This window comes from Amphibalanus amphitrite, unplaced genomic scaffold (assembly GCF_019059575.1).
Source record: "Amphibalanus amphitrite isolate SeventyFive unplaced genomic scaffold, NRLGWU_Aamphi_draft 000290F_arrow, whole genome shotgun sequence".
Classification (NCBI taxonomy): Eukaryota; Metazoa; Arthropoda; class Thecostraca; order Balanomorpha; family Balanidae; genus Amphibalanus; species Amphibalanus amphitrite.
Window position 1 is genome coordinate 292,545 of NW_024881785.1, and position 15,038 is coordinate 307,582.

Here is a 15,038-nt window from a genome sequence, read left to right on the forward strand (position 1 = left end):
GTTTAACACGGCTCAGCTCAGCTCACGCTCCGCTCAAACCGGCTGTGCTCCGCTCACGCTCAGCTCAGCTCAGCTCAGTTTCCGCTCAGCTCAGCTCAGCTCAGTTTCCGCTCAGCTCAGCTCAGCTCAGCTCAGCTCAGTTTCCGCTCAGCTCAGCTCAGCTCAGTTTCCGCTCAGCTCAGTTTCCGCTCAGCTCAGCTCAGTTTCCGCTCAGCTCAGCTCAGCTCAGTTCCCGTTCAGCTCAGCTCAGTTTCCGCTCAATTCAGCTTAGCTCAGTTTCCGCTCAGTTAAATTCACGCTTAGATCGTTCAGTCGTTCTTTTTAAATCGGACATGCTTAACCCTCGCCCGTATAGGGGGGGTCGAACGGACCCCCCCCCCTCTGTTTTTCGCGAATAACTCGCGTAAAAAGCGGCCGATCGCGACGAAACTTTCAGTACCCTCGCGATAATCAATTTTACACCTATCCTGAAAAGTTCATGACCCTGACCCTAATGACCTTTGACCTGTGACCTACTTTTCGAGACCATGTTTGGCCGGAATCGCTATTCGGCGTATGTCGGCTCGCATTAGCCGCGCGTTAGCAGTCTTTTTGTGGTCTCAAGTGTTCAAACATGGGATATGATGTTGCTCTCATGCATTAGGGTGGGTGTCAAGGTCACCGGAAGGTCAGGTCAGGTCATTGACCTTTGATGACCTCGGTTCACTTTTTCGAGTTTTACATGTTTCTAGGCTAGTTTTTGGAGCTGAATTCGAATTTAGCAACCATTTGAACATTTACGAAGCAGTTTTGGTGCCTTCGTAACATGTTACGAAGCTGTCAGAGGCTACTACGAATACCCGGCAAAATCCTTACTGGTTGACCTGACCTGACCCGACCTGGCCTCAATGCATAAAGACATCATCAGTGATCATAACTAACATGATATTCGTGATCAGCACCCCGAAAAACCCCATAGCAGCCACGTTTTACGACGTTCTAACAGGTCCCAATTTTCCCGACTTTTGGGTCATTGACCTGACCTGGAAGGTCAACCGATAACCTAGGACCTTAAAATTGGGTATCATCGGCTTTCTCTCGTCGCGGGCAGCACGCTCGTTTTTTCCGCGAAGCTCTAGCTCGATCAGGGACGAAACGGCAAGGGGGGGTCCAACGGACCCCCGCCCCCTTATACGTTCGCGGCTGGAAAAACACCAATACGGGCGAGGGTTAAAAAACAGACCAACTCTTGGCGCATAAGTAAGTCTCCTCTAACAAGGAGCGAGGCAACTTACACAATGGGCAAAAGAGATAAGCTCATTAAGACCTTGAGACTTTGCGAGTCGTGCGTCTACTTGGACTCAGACTATAGTTACATGAAATGGACTGTTCTTGGCAGTGTTATCACATGTTATCAGAGTGTGCACCCGCGATGTTAACATAACATATAAGTTCAAAATATACGAACGAAAAAAGTCTGGACGAAAAAGTTTACAGACGAAAAAAATGTACAGACGAAAAAATGCCAGACGAAGAAAAGTCGGACGAAAATCTGCTAGACGAAAAAAAAAAACGCCATGGAATCATCTCAACTAGAGGTGGCAAAATGTGGACCCGAGGACCCGGTCCAAAGAACCAGTCTGGACCCATATGGGTCCAGACCGGTTCCTGGAAAATTTCTGACGGTTTCAACCGGGTCCTACCATAAACTATGCATCTTGCGCACTACACATTATTGCAAAATATGAAGTGAATGAAGTGAATGTTGCTTTGCACACTGTAGCTCGCGAGTATTGCCAGTGGGAAAAAGGCAGTTTTACATGATGCAGCTAATGATACCTACATATAGTTTTATTTTAACTTTTGGGGACCGGGTCCAACTGGTTCCTATCCCAACTTAGACCGGGTCCGACTGGTTCCAGAAATGTCCAGTCGGGTCTGGTTCGAGTCTGGTTCTCAAAATTTTGACTTTTTGCCACCTCTAATCTCAACTAGGCGGTGTTTCACGGCCGAGAGCAGCACGCCCACGCCGCCATCCGCTCTTGGCACCCTGCCAGGAGCTGACGTTACATTTTGGGGTAGTGTTGGAACTTGGAGATAAGAGTTTGTTTATATCTCCATGGAAACCCCATTTGACACGTGTGATAGCAGCGTGCTGTTATCAGTGAAACCTTGAGTGAAACCAAACACCACCCTGATCTCAACCAAGGCAATGTCAACACAATTAGAATTCATAGTCGGCGTGTGAATAAGGGAGCTTTTCCCATATTATGGACATCAGAAGGTGAGAGTTCCAGTTAGCGCCTCTGCCCCACCCCACTTTCAATAGGATATGGTTGCTTAGCCCACATTCAACCAACGAAGAGGAACATTATTTGCTAATTCCTAATTGTAAATATTTTATGCAGAGGTAAGAACCCTTATCGATAAAATTAATTTAAATAACTGCTTAAATAACAAAGTGAAGAATGCTGAATTGTACATTGCGGAGCAGAGTGTCAAGGCGAAGCATCAAAGCCTGACAGTAGGTATTCATCTTGCAGTCAGACTTGAAACTTGAGACTGGCTGTATTAGCCTGTAAATTGGCCAAGACCCTGGTCTTCCAATTTCCATACAATATGGATGAAATAAATTAAGCTTGATTAGTGATTAATATTGATTTCTTTAGAGTTTTGATATTTTTAAGTGCGATCACGAAGGCAGTGTAATTGCTCACTCCATAGCTAGCTCATAGCTGAAGCATCAAATCCTGAGTTAATTTCCAAGCATGAACTGAAAAGAATTAGAACTGGATCAGCTCAGCTCAGCTAAATCAGCTCAGCTCAATCAGCTCAGCTCAATCAGCTCAGCTCAGCTCGCTCAGCTCAGCTCAGCTCAGCTCAGCTCAATCAGCTCAGCTCAGCTCAATCAGCTCAGCTCAGCTCAGCTCAGCTCAGCTCAGCTCGCTCAGCTCAATCAGCTCAGCTCAGCTCGCTCAGCTCAGCTCAGCTCAGCTCAGCTCAAGCTCATTCAGCTCAGCTCAGCTCAAGCTCATTCAGCTCAGCTCAGACAGCAGCTCAGCTCAATGCATTACTGAGCCGGCTCAGCTCACAGCTCAACAATTTGGCAAAATGTTGAGCCGGCTCATGAGCTGAGCTGATTTTTGAGCCGGCTCAACTGAGCTGATCACAAGTCTGGTGGTAGTGCTGGCTAAATTTATAACACCGTGGTGCTGGCAGTGAAATAGTGTTTTCCATCTTTTTAGTGCGATAATTTGGCTGTCCTTGATTTTGTCGCGTTCATGGCGCAGTAGTTTCAAAAGGCCAGAGCGAAAAATTTGTCATTTACTGTTACGGGGGCCGCTAAAGTTGAGTAAAAGTTGATAAAAGTTGAGCATTTTCAAACAACTATAAAACATGCCTCCCACAGTGCAAAGTGGGAAACCACAACCAAAACGCCCTCATACAGTGGAAAGAAGGTAAGACACATTTGATGCTGTCAAATTTGCTTTTGATTTTTAAAGAAATCATTTTGCTGAACTTTTCAATAAATGTGGTTTTTATGGCCGAGTTAATGCTATAACTAAATTTCCCCTAGCATCTTTTCTTCAGAATAGGCTGATAAACCACTAAGAAATACTTTATTTCATGCAGAATACATTTACTATTGTACCTAACTGTCATAGAGTCATTCCATTGATTGTTTAAGTGGATAATCTTGTCATCTGAGCTGGACCCATTTAAATGTCACAAGAGCATTGATGTCTAGATACACTGATAACTTACCTTACCTTACCTTAAAGTGATCGGGATATTGTAAAGGCACTAAGGCCTGGAGGTCCCGCTCTCATCGAACTCATGTGTTCCGTTTTGACTCGACTCAATCAGTGTCAGGCACCAGATACTGAAGCGAAGCCCAGTGGGCGTCCAGACGGCTTTTGAATACGTTCAGCGAAGGAGAGCCAACAACCTCGGCCGGCAGCCCATTCCAGTCGTTTACCACACGAATGGCAAAAGCTGACCTCCTGACTCTGCTTGAAGCTGGGACTTTCCGGATCTTGAACTGGTGGCCTCTCGTAGAAGTGTCGGTAGCGAGCGTGAATAAACTGGTTGGATCCACATCTATGCCGCCATGGAAGATCTGGTAGGTCGCTATCATGTCGCCTCTTCTTCGCCTGTAGTATAGAGACGGCAACTTCAGAGTCCTAAGTCGGTCTTCGTAGGGCAGTTGACGGAGACTTGCTACCAGCCGAGTAGCTCTACGTTGAACTCTTTCAACGAGTTTCTGGTCAGCTCTGTTGTGCGGGCCCCATACACAGGGGCGGCGCTGACCTATTGAAAGTAGGTAGGCACTTGGTAGGTAAGGCAGAAAAGCTGAATACGGAATAGGTAACCTAGGGGGGAAAAGACAGCCTTATTGCTCAGTCGGGATGCGTCAAGCAGCGACAGCAGCGTCATCTACAAAAACCATTAACTTAACTAGAGCTTACACGTCTGCCGCCAGAGGCAAGCTAGTCTCCCAGTAGGAGTCTAGTTCGTCCAATATAATTTTTAACAAACAATAGAACAACACAACAGACATAACAACGCTAGGTACCCTAAACTAATGATAAAAATTGATAACGTTAAATGTGTTTTATTTAATGATAAATGAACTTAATAAAAAGTTAAGTTTGAAAGTTAGAAGGTAGCACCTAGTCGATGTGCCGACCATCTAAACTTTTTCTACCAAAAGGCTCAATAGCCTCAACATGGCAATAGTCGATAATCTAGTAGGACGAGGTAGGCACAATTAGGCAAAGGATTTTGTCAAGTTGTTGTTATAACACGATCTTTGTTTGACATTTTTTGAAAAGTTTAGGCAATTCTCTTTCGTTTCAACCCATTTTGAAAAACGAAAAGAAAAAGATCTTTAACAAAAGCAATCAAACAATCAAAAGCCACAGTCTAGTGAGGGTGTAGACACAGGAGAGACGACAAATGACGTAGGCACTGCCTACCTTGCCTATATGGGAGAACCGCCCCTGCCCATACAAGGTTGCCGTACTCCAAATGAGGTCTCACTAGGCATTTGTACAACAGTGGCACTGTTTGCTGATCGAGAAGCACGAAGGAGCGTCGTATCACCGCTAACATTTGAGTGGCTTTTCTTACAGCTGCTGAAGCATGCCTCCTGAACTTCAGGTCGGAGTCGATAAGGACACCCAAGTCCTTCTCTTCTTCGGTGGCACTAAGGAGGACATCCCTCATAGTGTACTGGTTGTCAAGTCGCCTGTGACCTAGGTGAAGGACCTTGCACTTGTGCTCATTGAACGGCATCTGCCAAGTCTCCGACCAATGAACGAGAGCATCAAGGTCAGCCTGAATCATCGCCGCATCGCCAAGTGTGGACACACTAGCGTAAAGCTTGGTGTCGTCTGCAAATAGCTTTATTGACGATCGAACCAGGTCGGGCAGGTCGTTCACAAACAGCAGGAAGAGAAGCGGACCCAAGACCGAACCCTGGGGAACGCCACTCGCTACCTGCTTCCACTCAGATAGTTGTCCATTTACGGCCTCTTGCTGACAACGATTTGACAGAAATGACTCGATCCACTTCAAGAGTTTACCTCTGACGCCGTAACAGCAGAGTTTGTTCAGCAATCGTTGATGAGGGACCGAGTCAAAGGCCTTTTGAAAGTCCAGGTATATCACATCGATACTGTGACGACCTTCAAGAGCAATACTCCAGTCGTTCAGTGTCTCAATCAACTGGGAACTGCATGAACGCTTAGGACGAAACCCATGTTGGCTGCCAGAGAGAAGCTGTGCGTCAGTCAAATGCCGATACACTTCATCCCGGATCAGTGACTCGAACACCTTACATGCAACCGAGGTCAGGCTCACCGGTCGGTAGTTGCTGGGCAGTTGCTTGTCTCCTTTTTTAAAGATGGGCACAATCCTGCCAAGTGACCAAGCGCGTGGTAACTTACCGGTGTCGAGTGACCGCCGGTAGAGAGCAGCTAGTGGAGCGCTGATAGCCGAGCTAGTCTCCCGCAGAACGCGTGGGTGTATGTTGTCCGGTCCCGGTGCACTAGCAGGGTTCAGAGTTAGTAGCTTCCTCTGTACCGCCGCTGGAGTTATCGAGATGTCGGTGAGATCCTGTGTCGGCCTGCGATCAGTGAGAACAGGTACTTCAGAGAGCTCCTCCTGCGTGAACACGGAGCCGAAGAAGTCGTTCAGGATTGTTGCCTTAACGTGGTCTCTACTCTCTAGTGTCCCAGTCAAAGTTTTTACGCAAGCTCCTGGTGAGGCTTCTAAGGGAATTTCTGCATGCCTTGAACCTGGCCAAATCAAGTGGATCCTGCGATATTGAGTACTTCAACCACAACTGGTTCTTCTTTTTCTTCATCCTCAGTGCCTCCGTGTTCATGTAGATGTTCTTCCTGGACTTGGAACAACGAGCTGAGGGGATGCAGGCTGCCACCAGCCTTGACAGGGTATCTCTGAAGAATTCAAAGCCTTCTTCAATGTCTAGATGAGCCAGGCATCGCCAGTCCAGATTGCGGATCTTCTCGTTTAACAGGTCGAAGTTGGCCCGATTGAAATTTAACCTTACTTGGTCTGACGACGTTCGAGATGTGTAGCAGTGTACGTTGAAACGTAACACGACGTGGTCACTTTTGCCGAGACCTGGGAGATAGTTAAGACCCGACAGCATCCCCTCTTCATTGGTAAATAAAAGGTCAAGACATCTCGGAGTGTCTCCCTCTCTATACCTGGTTGGATGCAAAACGTGCTGGAAAAGCAACGAGTCCTGCACCATCGCAAGAAAATGGTGTGCAAGATGTGTAGCCGGTGCCGAGCAGAAACATTCGTGCCAGTCAATTTGCGGCATATTGAAATCCCCTGATATCAAAAGATGTGATGCTCCTGTTTCTGCTGCAGCTTGAAAGAGTAGTGCCACTTCTTCAATACTCTGTGTAGGATTCGCAGATGGACTGCGGTATACACAGCCGGCCAACAACCGATCTGTACCTTGAAGTGCGATTTGGATCCACAGGTGCTCAATGGATAAGTACCTCCCAAGTGAGATTACAGCAGCCTGGATGGCTGTTGACACATAAACACATATGCCTCGAGCTCCTTTTGCCCCTAGACCATATTCACCTGCATCGAAGCTGGTGTAGAGATTATAGCAGGGCAAGTCCAATAGAGCAAGATCAATGGGTGACACCTGCGCCTTTGGTATACATTCAGTGATGATAACTGATATTTATTTTTAGAAATAAACTGCGTATGTGAACTTTTCTTTGCACTGACGAATGCCCTGTTTTTTTTCCCCAGATCTGAGCTGGTATGTGGTGTGAAATACTGCAACACTCTGCCAGACATTCCATTTGACCCAAAGTTCATCAATTATATGTTTGAAAGTAACAGGTAAGGTCCTAGGTAATTGGTTGACCTTCCAGGTCAGGTCAATGACCCAAAAGTAGTGAGAATCGGGACCTGTTAGAACTTTGTATAGTGTGGTTGTTTATTGTTATGGCATTTTCGGGGTGCTGATCACAAATTTGATGTTAATTATGATCACAGACAAATGATGATGTCTTCATGCACTTAGGCGAGGTCGGGTTACGTCATTTGGGTCAGGTCGAGTCTGTTCGGGTATTCATAGTCAACTATCACTGACAGCTTCGTAACATGTTACAAAGGATTCAAAACTTCTTCGTGAATGTTCAAATGGTTGCCAAATTCGAAATCAGCTCCAAAAACTAGCCGAGAAATGTGTAACTCCCCGAAAAAGTGAACTAAGGTCATCAAAGGTCAATGGCCTGACCTGATCTTCACCGTGCACGTGGCCTTGACACCCACCATAATGCATGGCAGTTGGCACCAACATCATTTTACGTTTTTGAACGTTTAAAACCACAAAGAGACTGCAAACACGCGGATAATGTGAGCAGACATACGCTGAATCGCGATTCTGGCCAAAAATGGTCTCGAGAAAAAGGTCACAGGTCAAAGGTCATTTGGGTCAGGGTCATGTAATTTCAGGATAGTTGTGAAATTGATTAGGTGACTAGAGTGTACCGAAAGTTTCGTCATGATCGGCCGCTTTTTGCGCGAGTTATTCGCGAAAAAAGCAGGGAAGGGTGTTCATTCTACCCCTCCCCCTAAAGTGCGAGGGTTAAATATGCCAGAATATAAACTTATGCATGGACCTTGCACTCACTAAAATTTGAAGACATTCGGCTTTTTAATTCTCGAGATATTTCAATTTTAAATCATAACCCAACTTTTGGACACACTGGACTCCACCTCCCTCTCCTTATGACAATGTGTCCCTGCTTTCACTACCCTTGCCCTGCCACCTGCCAGGTATGTGGCCTACAACCCGACCTCACTGGAGCGCAACTACAAGCACGAGCTGCTGACCGAGCATGACCTGGGCGTCACCATTGACCTCATCGACCCGGACCGGTACACGGCGGAGCACGGCGGCGAGCTGGACCCGGCAGACGAGCGGCTGCTCGAGGAGGACTCGCTCGCGCCGCAGGACTTCAAACGGTACGTGCGCGGCTCGACGCTGTCGCTGCTCCATCCGGTCTCACCCCCCCAGGGAGGCGTGCCAAATGACTGTTAGGATGGGAAGCCGGCGGCGTAGACCGTCACTACGCCGTCGTCTTGTAGTGCAGTCTCGATCGGATGTGTAACTGTGTGAAGCTTACACGCGCCAGGCGGCGATTCGCGAGCGCTAGAGTTCACAGCTGGTCGCAGGATGTGACGAAAAGTGTCGGCCTCCTTTATTTTTAGTTCGAACCTGGCTAATTCCTACGTAGCCGATGTTGGTGTACGGCAAGCTCACGACTCACGATTTCACCACATTCGAGTTTACCGTCCACCGGCTAACCACATCAGTCTTCTCAAGTGTTCAGTGCCTTTTTCCAGTGTCTGGAGGTGTGTGCTGTATGTTGTCAGATCCCGTCACCATGCCAAGAACGTCTCCTGGCTCCGGAGGACCGAGTACATCTCCACTGAGATCACTCGCTTCCAGCCGACCACCATGGACAAGATCGAGTCCAAGGTCGGATTCAGCATCAAAAAGCAGATGGTAAGTGAATCGGTGTGAATCGGTGTGAATCATCATGGGGAGCGACCTGCTGGGCTAGTCGCAATAATGTCGTAAATTCACGCGGGGTGGCGCTGGTAGTGCAACGCTAGCTGTCGGCTGAATGCATTTGTTGGGAGACATAATATTGTCATAACTTGCGTTCAACTTAGTATCCGAAATTGATTTATACCATTGATCTGTTTTGTAAAAGCTGCTCTTCTATGTAGGTTCTCTCTTGCTCTTTCGTTTATCGCACAGTACGTAAATTTGTATCGAGCGGCCGGTGTTCTGTCTAACACCGCTCGGTATGATGTACGGCACCCGCCCCATGTGACACTGACATGGACCGCCACACAGAGGTCATTTGCGTACCGTGCCGCGTCAACCTGGAACCGACTCCCACCTGCGGCTCGCACCACCACGTCCGTGGCAACTTTCAAAGCTGCTGTGAACTCTTTATGAACATTTTATCATCATAGTGTGTTTTTAAGTGTATTTCTACGGCGCTTTTAGGCTTACCATTTGTGTTTAATCCCTTATGTTTTTAAAATCTCGTTTAATGTCAGATCGTTTTAGCCACTTATATTCCTACCAATGGTGTTCTTTGTGTGTGTGTGGTAATGTATGACGGAAAGCCTATAGCCACCATGTGGAAGGTTTTTAAATACACTGATACTGACACTGCACCTCTCTGGCCCCAACAGGAGGACAACATGTACATGGATCGCGAGTCGCAGATCGCTGCCATCGAGAAGACGTTCGAAGACGTCAAGAAGCCGGTGCTCAAACACTACAGCAAGCCGGGCGTCACTGCTGTCGCCGAGATGCCTGTCTTCCCCGACTTTGACGTACGTTCTACTGCAGCTGGTTGATCGTGTGTTCACACCTGCTTTTTGTATTTTGCTTAACAGAATCGATGTGATGGGGTTAATTGGCCTTCAATGATGAGTGTTACACAATGCTTTTTTCCTCTTCCCTCAGAGTCGTTAGGCTTTCACTGTTTCTTTTAAATCACCCTTATACATTATATTACGCTATACACCCTACCAAGTTCCAGGAAGCGCAGGACATTTTCTCCAGCGCTCGGTTACTGACCGTGTCGTTTGTCGTTTCAGCTGTGGAAGTTCCCGTGCGCTCAGGTCATATTCGACTCTGACCCGGCGCCACAGAACATTCCTGCCCACGAACAGGTGGAGGTCATGTCCCAGGCCATGATCAGGTCAGTCGCTGGGCTGTGTGCTGGGTGTGGTTTTATCGAGTTGTGTCAGTTCGTTCCATTCCTGTTCGTTCCTTTCCGCCTCAGTGGGCCGACTGCGCGGTCGAGTCAGGGCTCGTCAGAGACTTGTGTGGGCACTGGGCAGTACTGTGGGTGGACTGTGTCCTAATCGACCATCGATCGATGTGGCCCGGTGCTGTGTCACGTGTATGATCTGACCCGGCACTGTAACACAGGGGTATTATCTGATTCGTTGCTGTGATTATATGTTACTGTTACCCCTTGCAGTGTCATAGATGTGTGCACTGTGCCCTGACCTGGCTGTACCATCTCACAGGAGTAACCTCTGACCTGACCTGACCTGTTACCGTTTCCCAGGGGTGTGATGGACGAGTTTGAGGAGCAGTTTGTCGCCTACTTCCTCCCCAGCGAGGAGACACTGGTCAAGAGGAAAGAGGACTCGGAGGCCGGAGTCGAGTACAGGGTCAGTTACAGGCTGGGGTGGGGCTACAGCGACGCGGGATTGCAAAGGATCGGTTTGCGATTTAGCGTAGCTATGTAGACCGGGGAAAGATGGGAAAGTGGCAAGAATTACAGCACTTGTAGCAGTAGCGTGCTGATAGCTTTAGGACGATTCAGTCTGAAGTGTATGCAATGCATTTAATGATATACTCTGGGCATATTGGCATATATTGTTGTGCTGCTATTCACCATTGTAATAGGTACAGAAGTGCATAAATCAGTTGCGACACCTCAGCTTGACATCGCTCTGTTTCGCTTTGCTTAACCCCAGGACGATGTCGAATACGACTACGTGATGCACCGTGAGTACAACTGGAACGTGAAGAACAAGGCGTCCAAGGGCTACGAGGAGAATTACTTCTTCATCACGCGCGACGACAAGGTCTTCTACAACGAGCTGGAGACGCGGTAAGTTACTCAGCGGCGCGTGCGGTTGGAGATGGGGTCACTCCGTATGTGGTGAGCTCATCGCTTTATCCTGTTTTGAAGCCTGGTGCAGGATAGCGCGTCATCGGAAATGTCACTATTTTTGTGTTAGTTATCTCATTGTTTATCCGCCCACTCGCTCCCGAGGAAAGGCTAGCATGTGTTAAGGGATTGTATTCGTCAGGCAGCACAATACTCAGTTCACAAAGCCAGCCTTTGTGAGGTGACCCGCCCAGAAGATAACAAAACTCTGCCTCGACGAATACCTTCCAAAAATGACGGACCAAGCAAGGATCCAATTTCAGCAAGTAACAAATTATACTGAAACCACTGAAACATATGATTTAGCGTACCCGCATGGAACTGAGCTATTGGTTATTCGGTGCTCACTATACAATATCGGTGCGAGCGACTTCAGCGAGTGTCATTCGAGCGAACGTCATTTGAGCGAACCATTTTCAGCGAATGGCAATTCAGCGATTATCAAGTTAAGCGATTATCAAATATAACGATTATCAATTTTAGCGAAAGCTATGTTTCAGCGATATCTATTTCGTCGACTACAATGTGAGCGACTGTCAGTTCAGCGAAACACTTCATCGTCCTATTACGGTGTTTTTTTTTTTTACTTTTGCCAGCGCATACCTATAATATATAGTAAAGTAACCTTGCGTACGAATGTTTTCGGAATTTCTCATGGTTATCCGGAACTGGATGGCGGATGTCACGTTCTAAGGTCAGACATTGAGTTCCAAATTTAATGCTACATTTCTAAAAAAAAATTTCAACGGTTCAAATTCACTCCCCCGCTCTTTGCCAATAATGGTGACCAAACATTTGGATCAGTTCCCATGTTGTAAAATTTGTTCTTGCCCCAAGCACCGTACAAATTTCCAGGTATTTGGGTGAGGTCCCTGAAACATAGACTGGATTTCCCTGTGCCATCTCTCGAGTTTATTATTGGTCCTTGGCATTCCTTCCGTCGTCCTATCTCTCACATTCAACATTTTCAATTCAAATTTTGCCCTGCCCGTCTGACCCCTCCCTACGTCTGCCTGCCTCAGGGTGCGTCTCTCGAAGCGCCGCCAGAAGGGCACGGCTCCGAGCCGGTCCCGGCTAGTGGTCCGTCACCGCCCGCTCAGTTCGGCCGAGTTCCGCGTGCAGCGCTACAGAGAGCGCCAGCTCGAGCCGCCCGGAGAGGAACCGGAGGACGAGGAGGAGGAGGAGGACGAGGAGGAGGAGGGTCTGCCCGAGACGGCAGCCAACGCCGAGAGTGACGCAGGTGGGCGCCGCGGGGGCTGGGGGGGGGGGGGGGATCTGGTCTGAGGGCTGGGTCGGAGGGGAGGGAGATTCGGGGCTAAGACAGCTTACGAGTGAAGGGTGGGTCGGAATGGCGTGTGAGGTGATCCTGCGGGAAATTAGCAGTATCGTACAGCTAATCCGGAGGTCTGGGGGTGAGGGAGCTATTTCAGACGGCGTGTGAGGGCGAGGGGCGGGTTCAAGCGGCGTATCCGGTATCTGTCTGTCGGTTAGGTGGAGTGATTAATGGTCGCGTGCTGTTTGAGTTGAGTGATGTGTTTTGCATGTGCTGAAGCTGGTGATTACTTTGATCTCAGATGTAATTTCATTTCATTCGTGTGTGTGTATAAGGTTTATCTTCTAACAGCAATATGTCCGTGTTATTCACTTTTTTTCCCGGCTAGGATTACCGTTTGGTTGCAATTTATAACTAAAACTACGGCGCATATGTTCCACGTGCGTGATCAATGCTCTCGTGTCGCATTTCCCTTCGAAGCAGCTTGAGTCACTGTGCTCCGCGACTTGGCGGAATCTGCTGACGTGTGGCGCGCTGGGCTATCTTCCCACAGGAAGCGCCAAGTCTGGTCGCTCCAGATCCGGCTCCCGGTCTCCGGCGAACCGCAGCGGCAGCGGCTCCCCGTCCCGGTCCAGGTCCAGGTCCAAATCGCGGTCCAAATCGCGATCCAAGTCCCGCTCCAAATCCCGTTCCAAGTCCCGCTCCCAGTCACGGTCGAAGTCGCGGTCGCGGTCGCGATCAAAGTCGCCGTCTCCGTCCAAGTCCAGGTCGAAATCCCGTTCCAAGTCGCGCTCGCCGTCGCGCTCCAAGTCTCGCTCCCGCTCCAGGTCGGCGTCTGGCTCTCGGTCGCGCTCGTCGTCTGCCGCCAGCCGGGCCAGCTCCAACGACTCGCGACAGTGAGTTCGGGGATCCGCTGGCCGCGCGGGGAGGGTCCGTACTGACTGGGAGGCTACAAAACGTAATCACTACTTAGCTTAACTTGTCGGGATATGTGGAATCGTGGACGGGCTGAACTGCGCACGTTGTTCACTGAGTTTCTCTGAGCCACCCATGTCGCGATTCCATGAGTCTGTCCATATCCATACCCATATTCCATACCAATTAAATGTTAACGGTCGTGCTTTTTTGTCTATATTCTGCTACTTCACTTTTGATTTCCCGATATGCGTTTTAATGCTAAGCCACGGAGCGTAATACCACTTAGCATTGTGGCAGCACTTCTTAGCACTTACCACAGTGGCTACCAGTAATACTTAGCAATACCACAGAGCAAACCACTGAGCTTAGCTCAGTGACTAAGCTCTGAGCCTTATTTATTTATTAGTTGGGAATGTGTCTAAGCCTTATTTATTTGGCTGCAATTATCAAAATCATCATCAGCCTATGAAGACGTTGTGTATCACGCATCAGCAGTATATATTTTTAGATAAAATATTGAATTTTTGTCACTTAGACCTGCTCATTATAAATCCATCGTATGCTGATCGCTGTGCGGACACCCTTGCCGCCTGTACTAACTGCTGACCGGTGTGGGGCAGGTCGGCGGCGTCCCGCTCCTCGTCTGGCTCTGCCAGCTCCAGCTCTTCCGAAAACGAGCAGAAGAAACGCGACGAGGAGGAGATCTTCGGCAGCGACTAGCCGGTCTCAAGGCGGAGCTATTCGACAGTCTGGTCTAAAGGTGGTCGGTGGGGGTCGGAGAAGTGCGGTGAAGACCGCTCCCGCGCGACCCGCTGTTCTGCGCCGGGCTGACACGAGTGTGAGGACGCGAGTGGACGTGGTGTGGAAGCTGTGGGGCGCTGTCTTTGGTGGTTGCTGGCTCTAGGAGAGCCCCAATGTGTGTCGCTCTTGCAGGCCGGTGTCAGTCCTGCGATGCGCGCTGTCAGTCCATACCGACTTTGGACGACGCGGCTGACGCGATGGCTGGTCCGCCCTCTAGCTTCGCCGTGCGCTCTTTTCGGGCTGGTTATCTGGGTTCAAGCGATTCAGGATGCGTATTCGTCACATTGTTCATATGCTGTAAAATAAACCATTGTCTCCTTGCGTCCTTTTTTCATCGCCGGCTAATTTGTGACCCACTGCGGTGCTAGAGATGTGTCCCTGCTGCGGTTTAGTAGGGTGGGTCGATTAATGTCGTCCGATCTAACTCTGCTGCTGGAAGACGAAGATGTGAAACAATATCGCTAGGAAAAAACTGTTGCTGAAATTTCCGATGGAATAGTGCCCGACGGTCATTGCATTGGGTCAAACAGTTATGTTACCAGGCTTCAGATCGGGGCTACGTAATCGGAGTCGGCCGAATTTCTGGCCGAAGTCCAATTCAGGCCTCAGGGTCGGAGCTACAAAATCTGAACCAAATTAAGCCCGAGTATTGTTCAAACTACTTGTGTGTAAGTCGATTAAAAACAGACCAGATACACATACGTACTATATCTCGAGGATAGTGTCCAGTTCAGCCATTGATAGCAGCTAACTTTCGTTTCGACCGAACACTAACGAGTCACGCCATT

At 48.6% G+C, this 15,038-nt stretch overlaps 1 protein-coding gene across 1 annotated transcript; it reads left to right on the plus strand.

Annotated features, from left to right (window-relative positions):
• Positions 1-3,256: 3,256 nt before the first annotated feature.
• Positions 3,257-14,571, plus strand: LOC122387569 (RNA polymerase II-associated factor 1 homolog). Its single transcript, XM_043377899.1, has 11 exons — positions 3,257-3,437; positions 7,285-7,377; positions 8,320-8,508; positions 8,920-9,052; positions 9,757-9,900; positions 10,168-10,271; positions 10,647-10,752; positions 11,062-11,198; positions 12,281-12,498; positions 13,085-13,427; positions 14,070-14,571. The coding sequence occupies exons 1-11, from the start codon at positions 3,376-3,378 to the stop codon at positions 14,167-14,169; spliced, it is 1,629 nt and encodes a 542-aa protein (XP_043233834.1). The 5' UTR covers positions 3,257-3,375; the 3' UTR covers positions 14,170-14,571.
• The last annotated feature ends 467 nt before the right edge of the window (positions 14,572-15,038 follow it).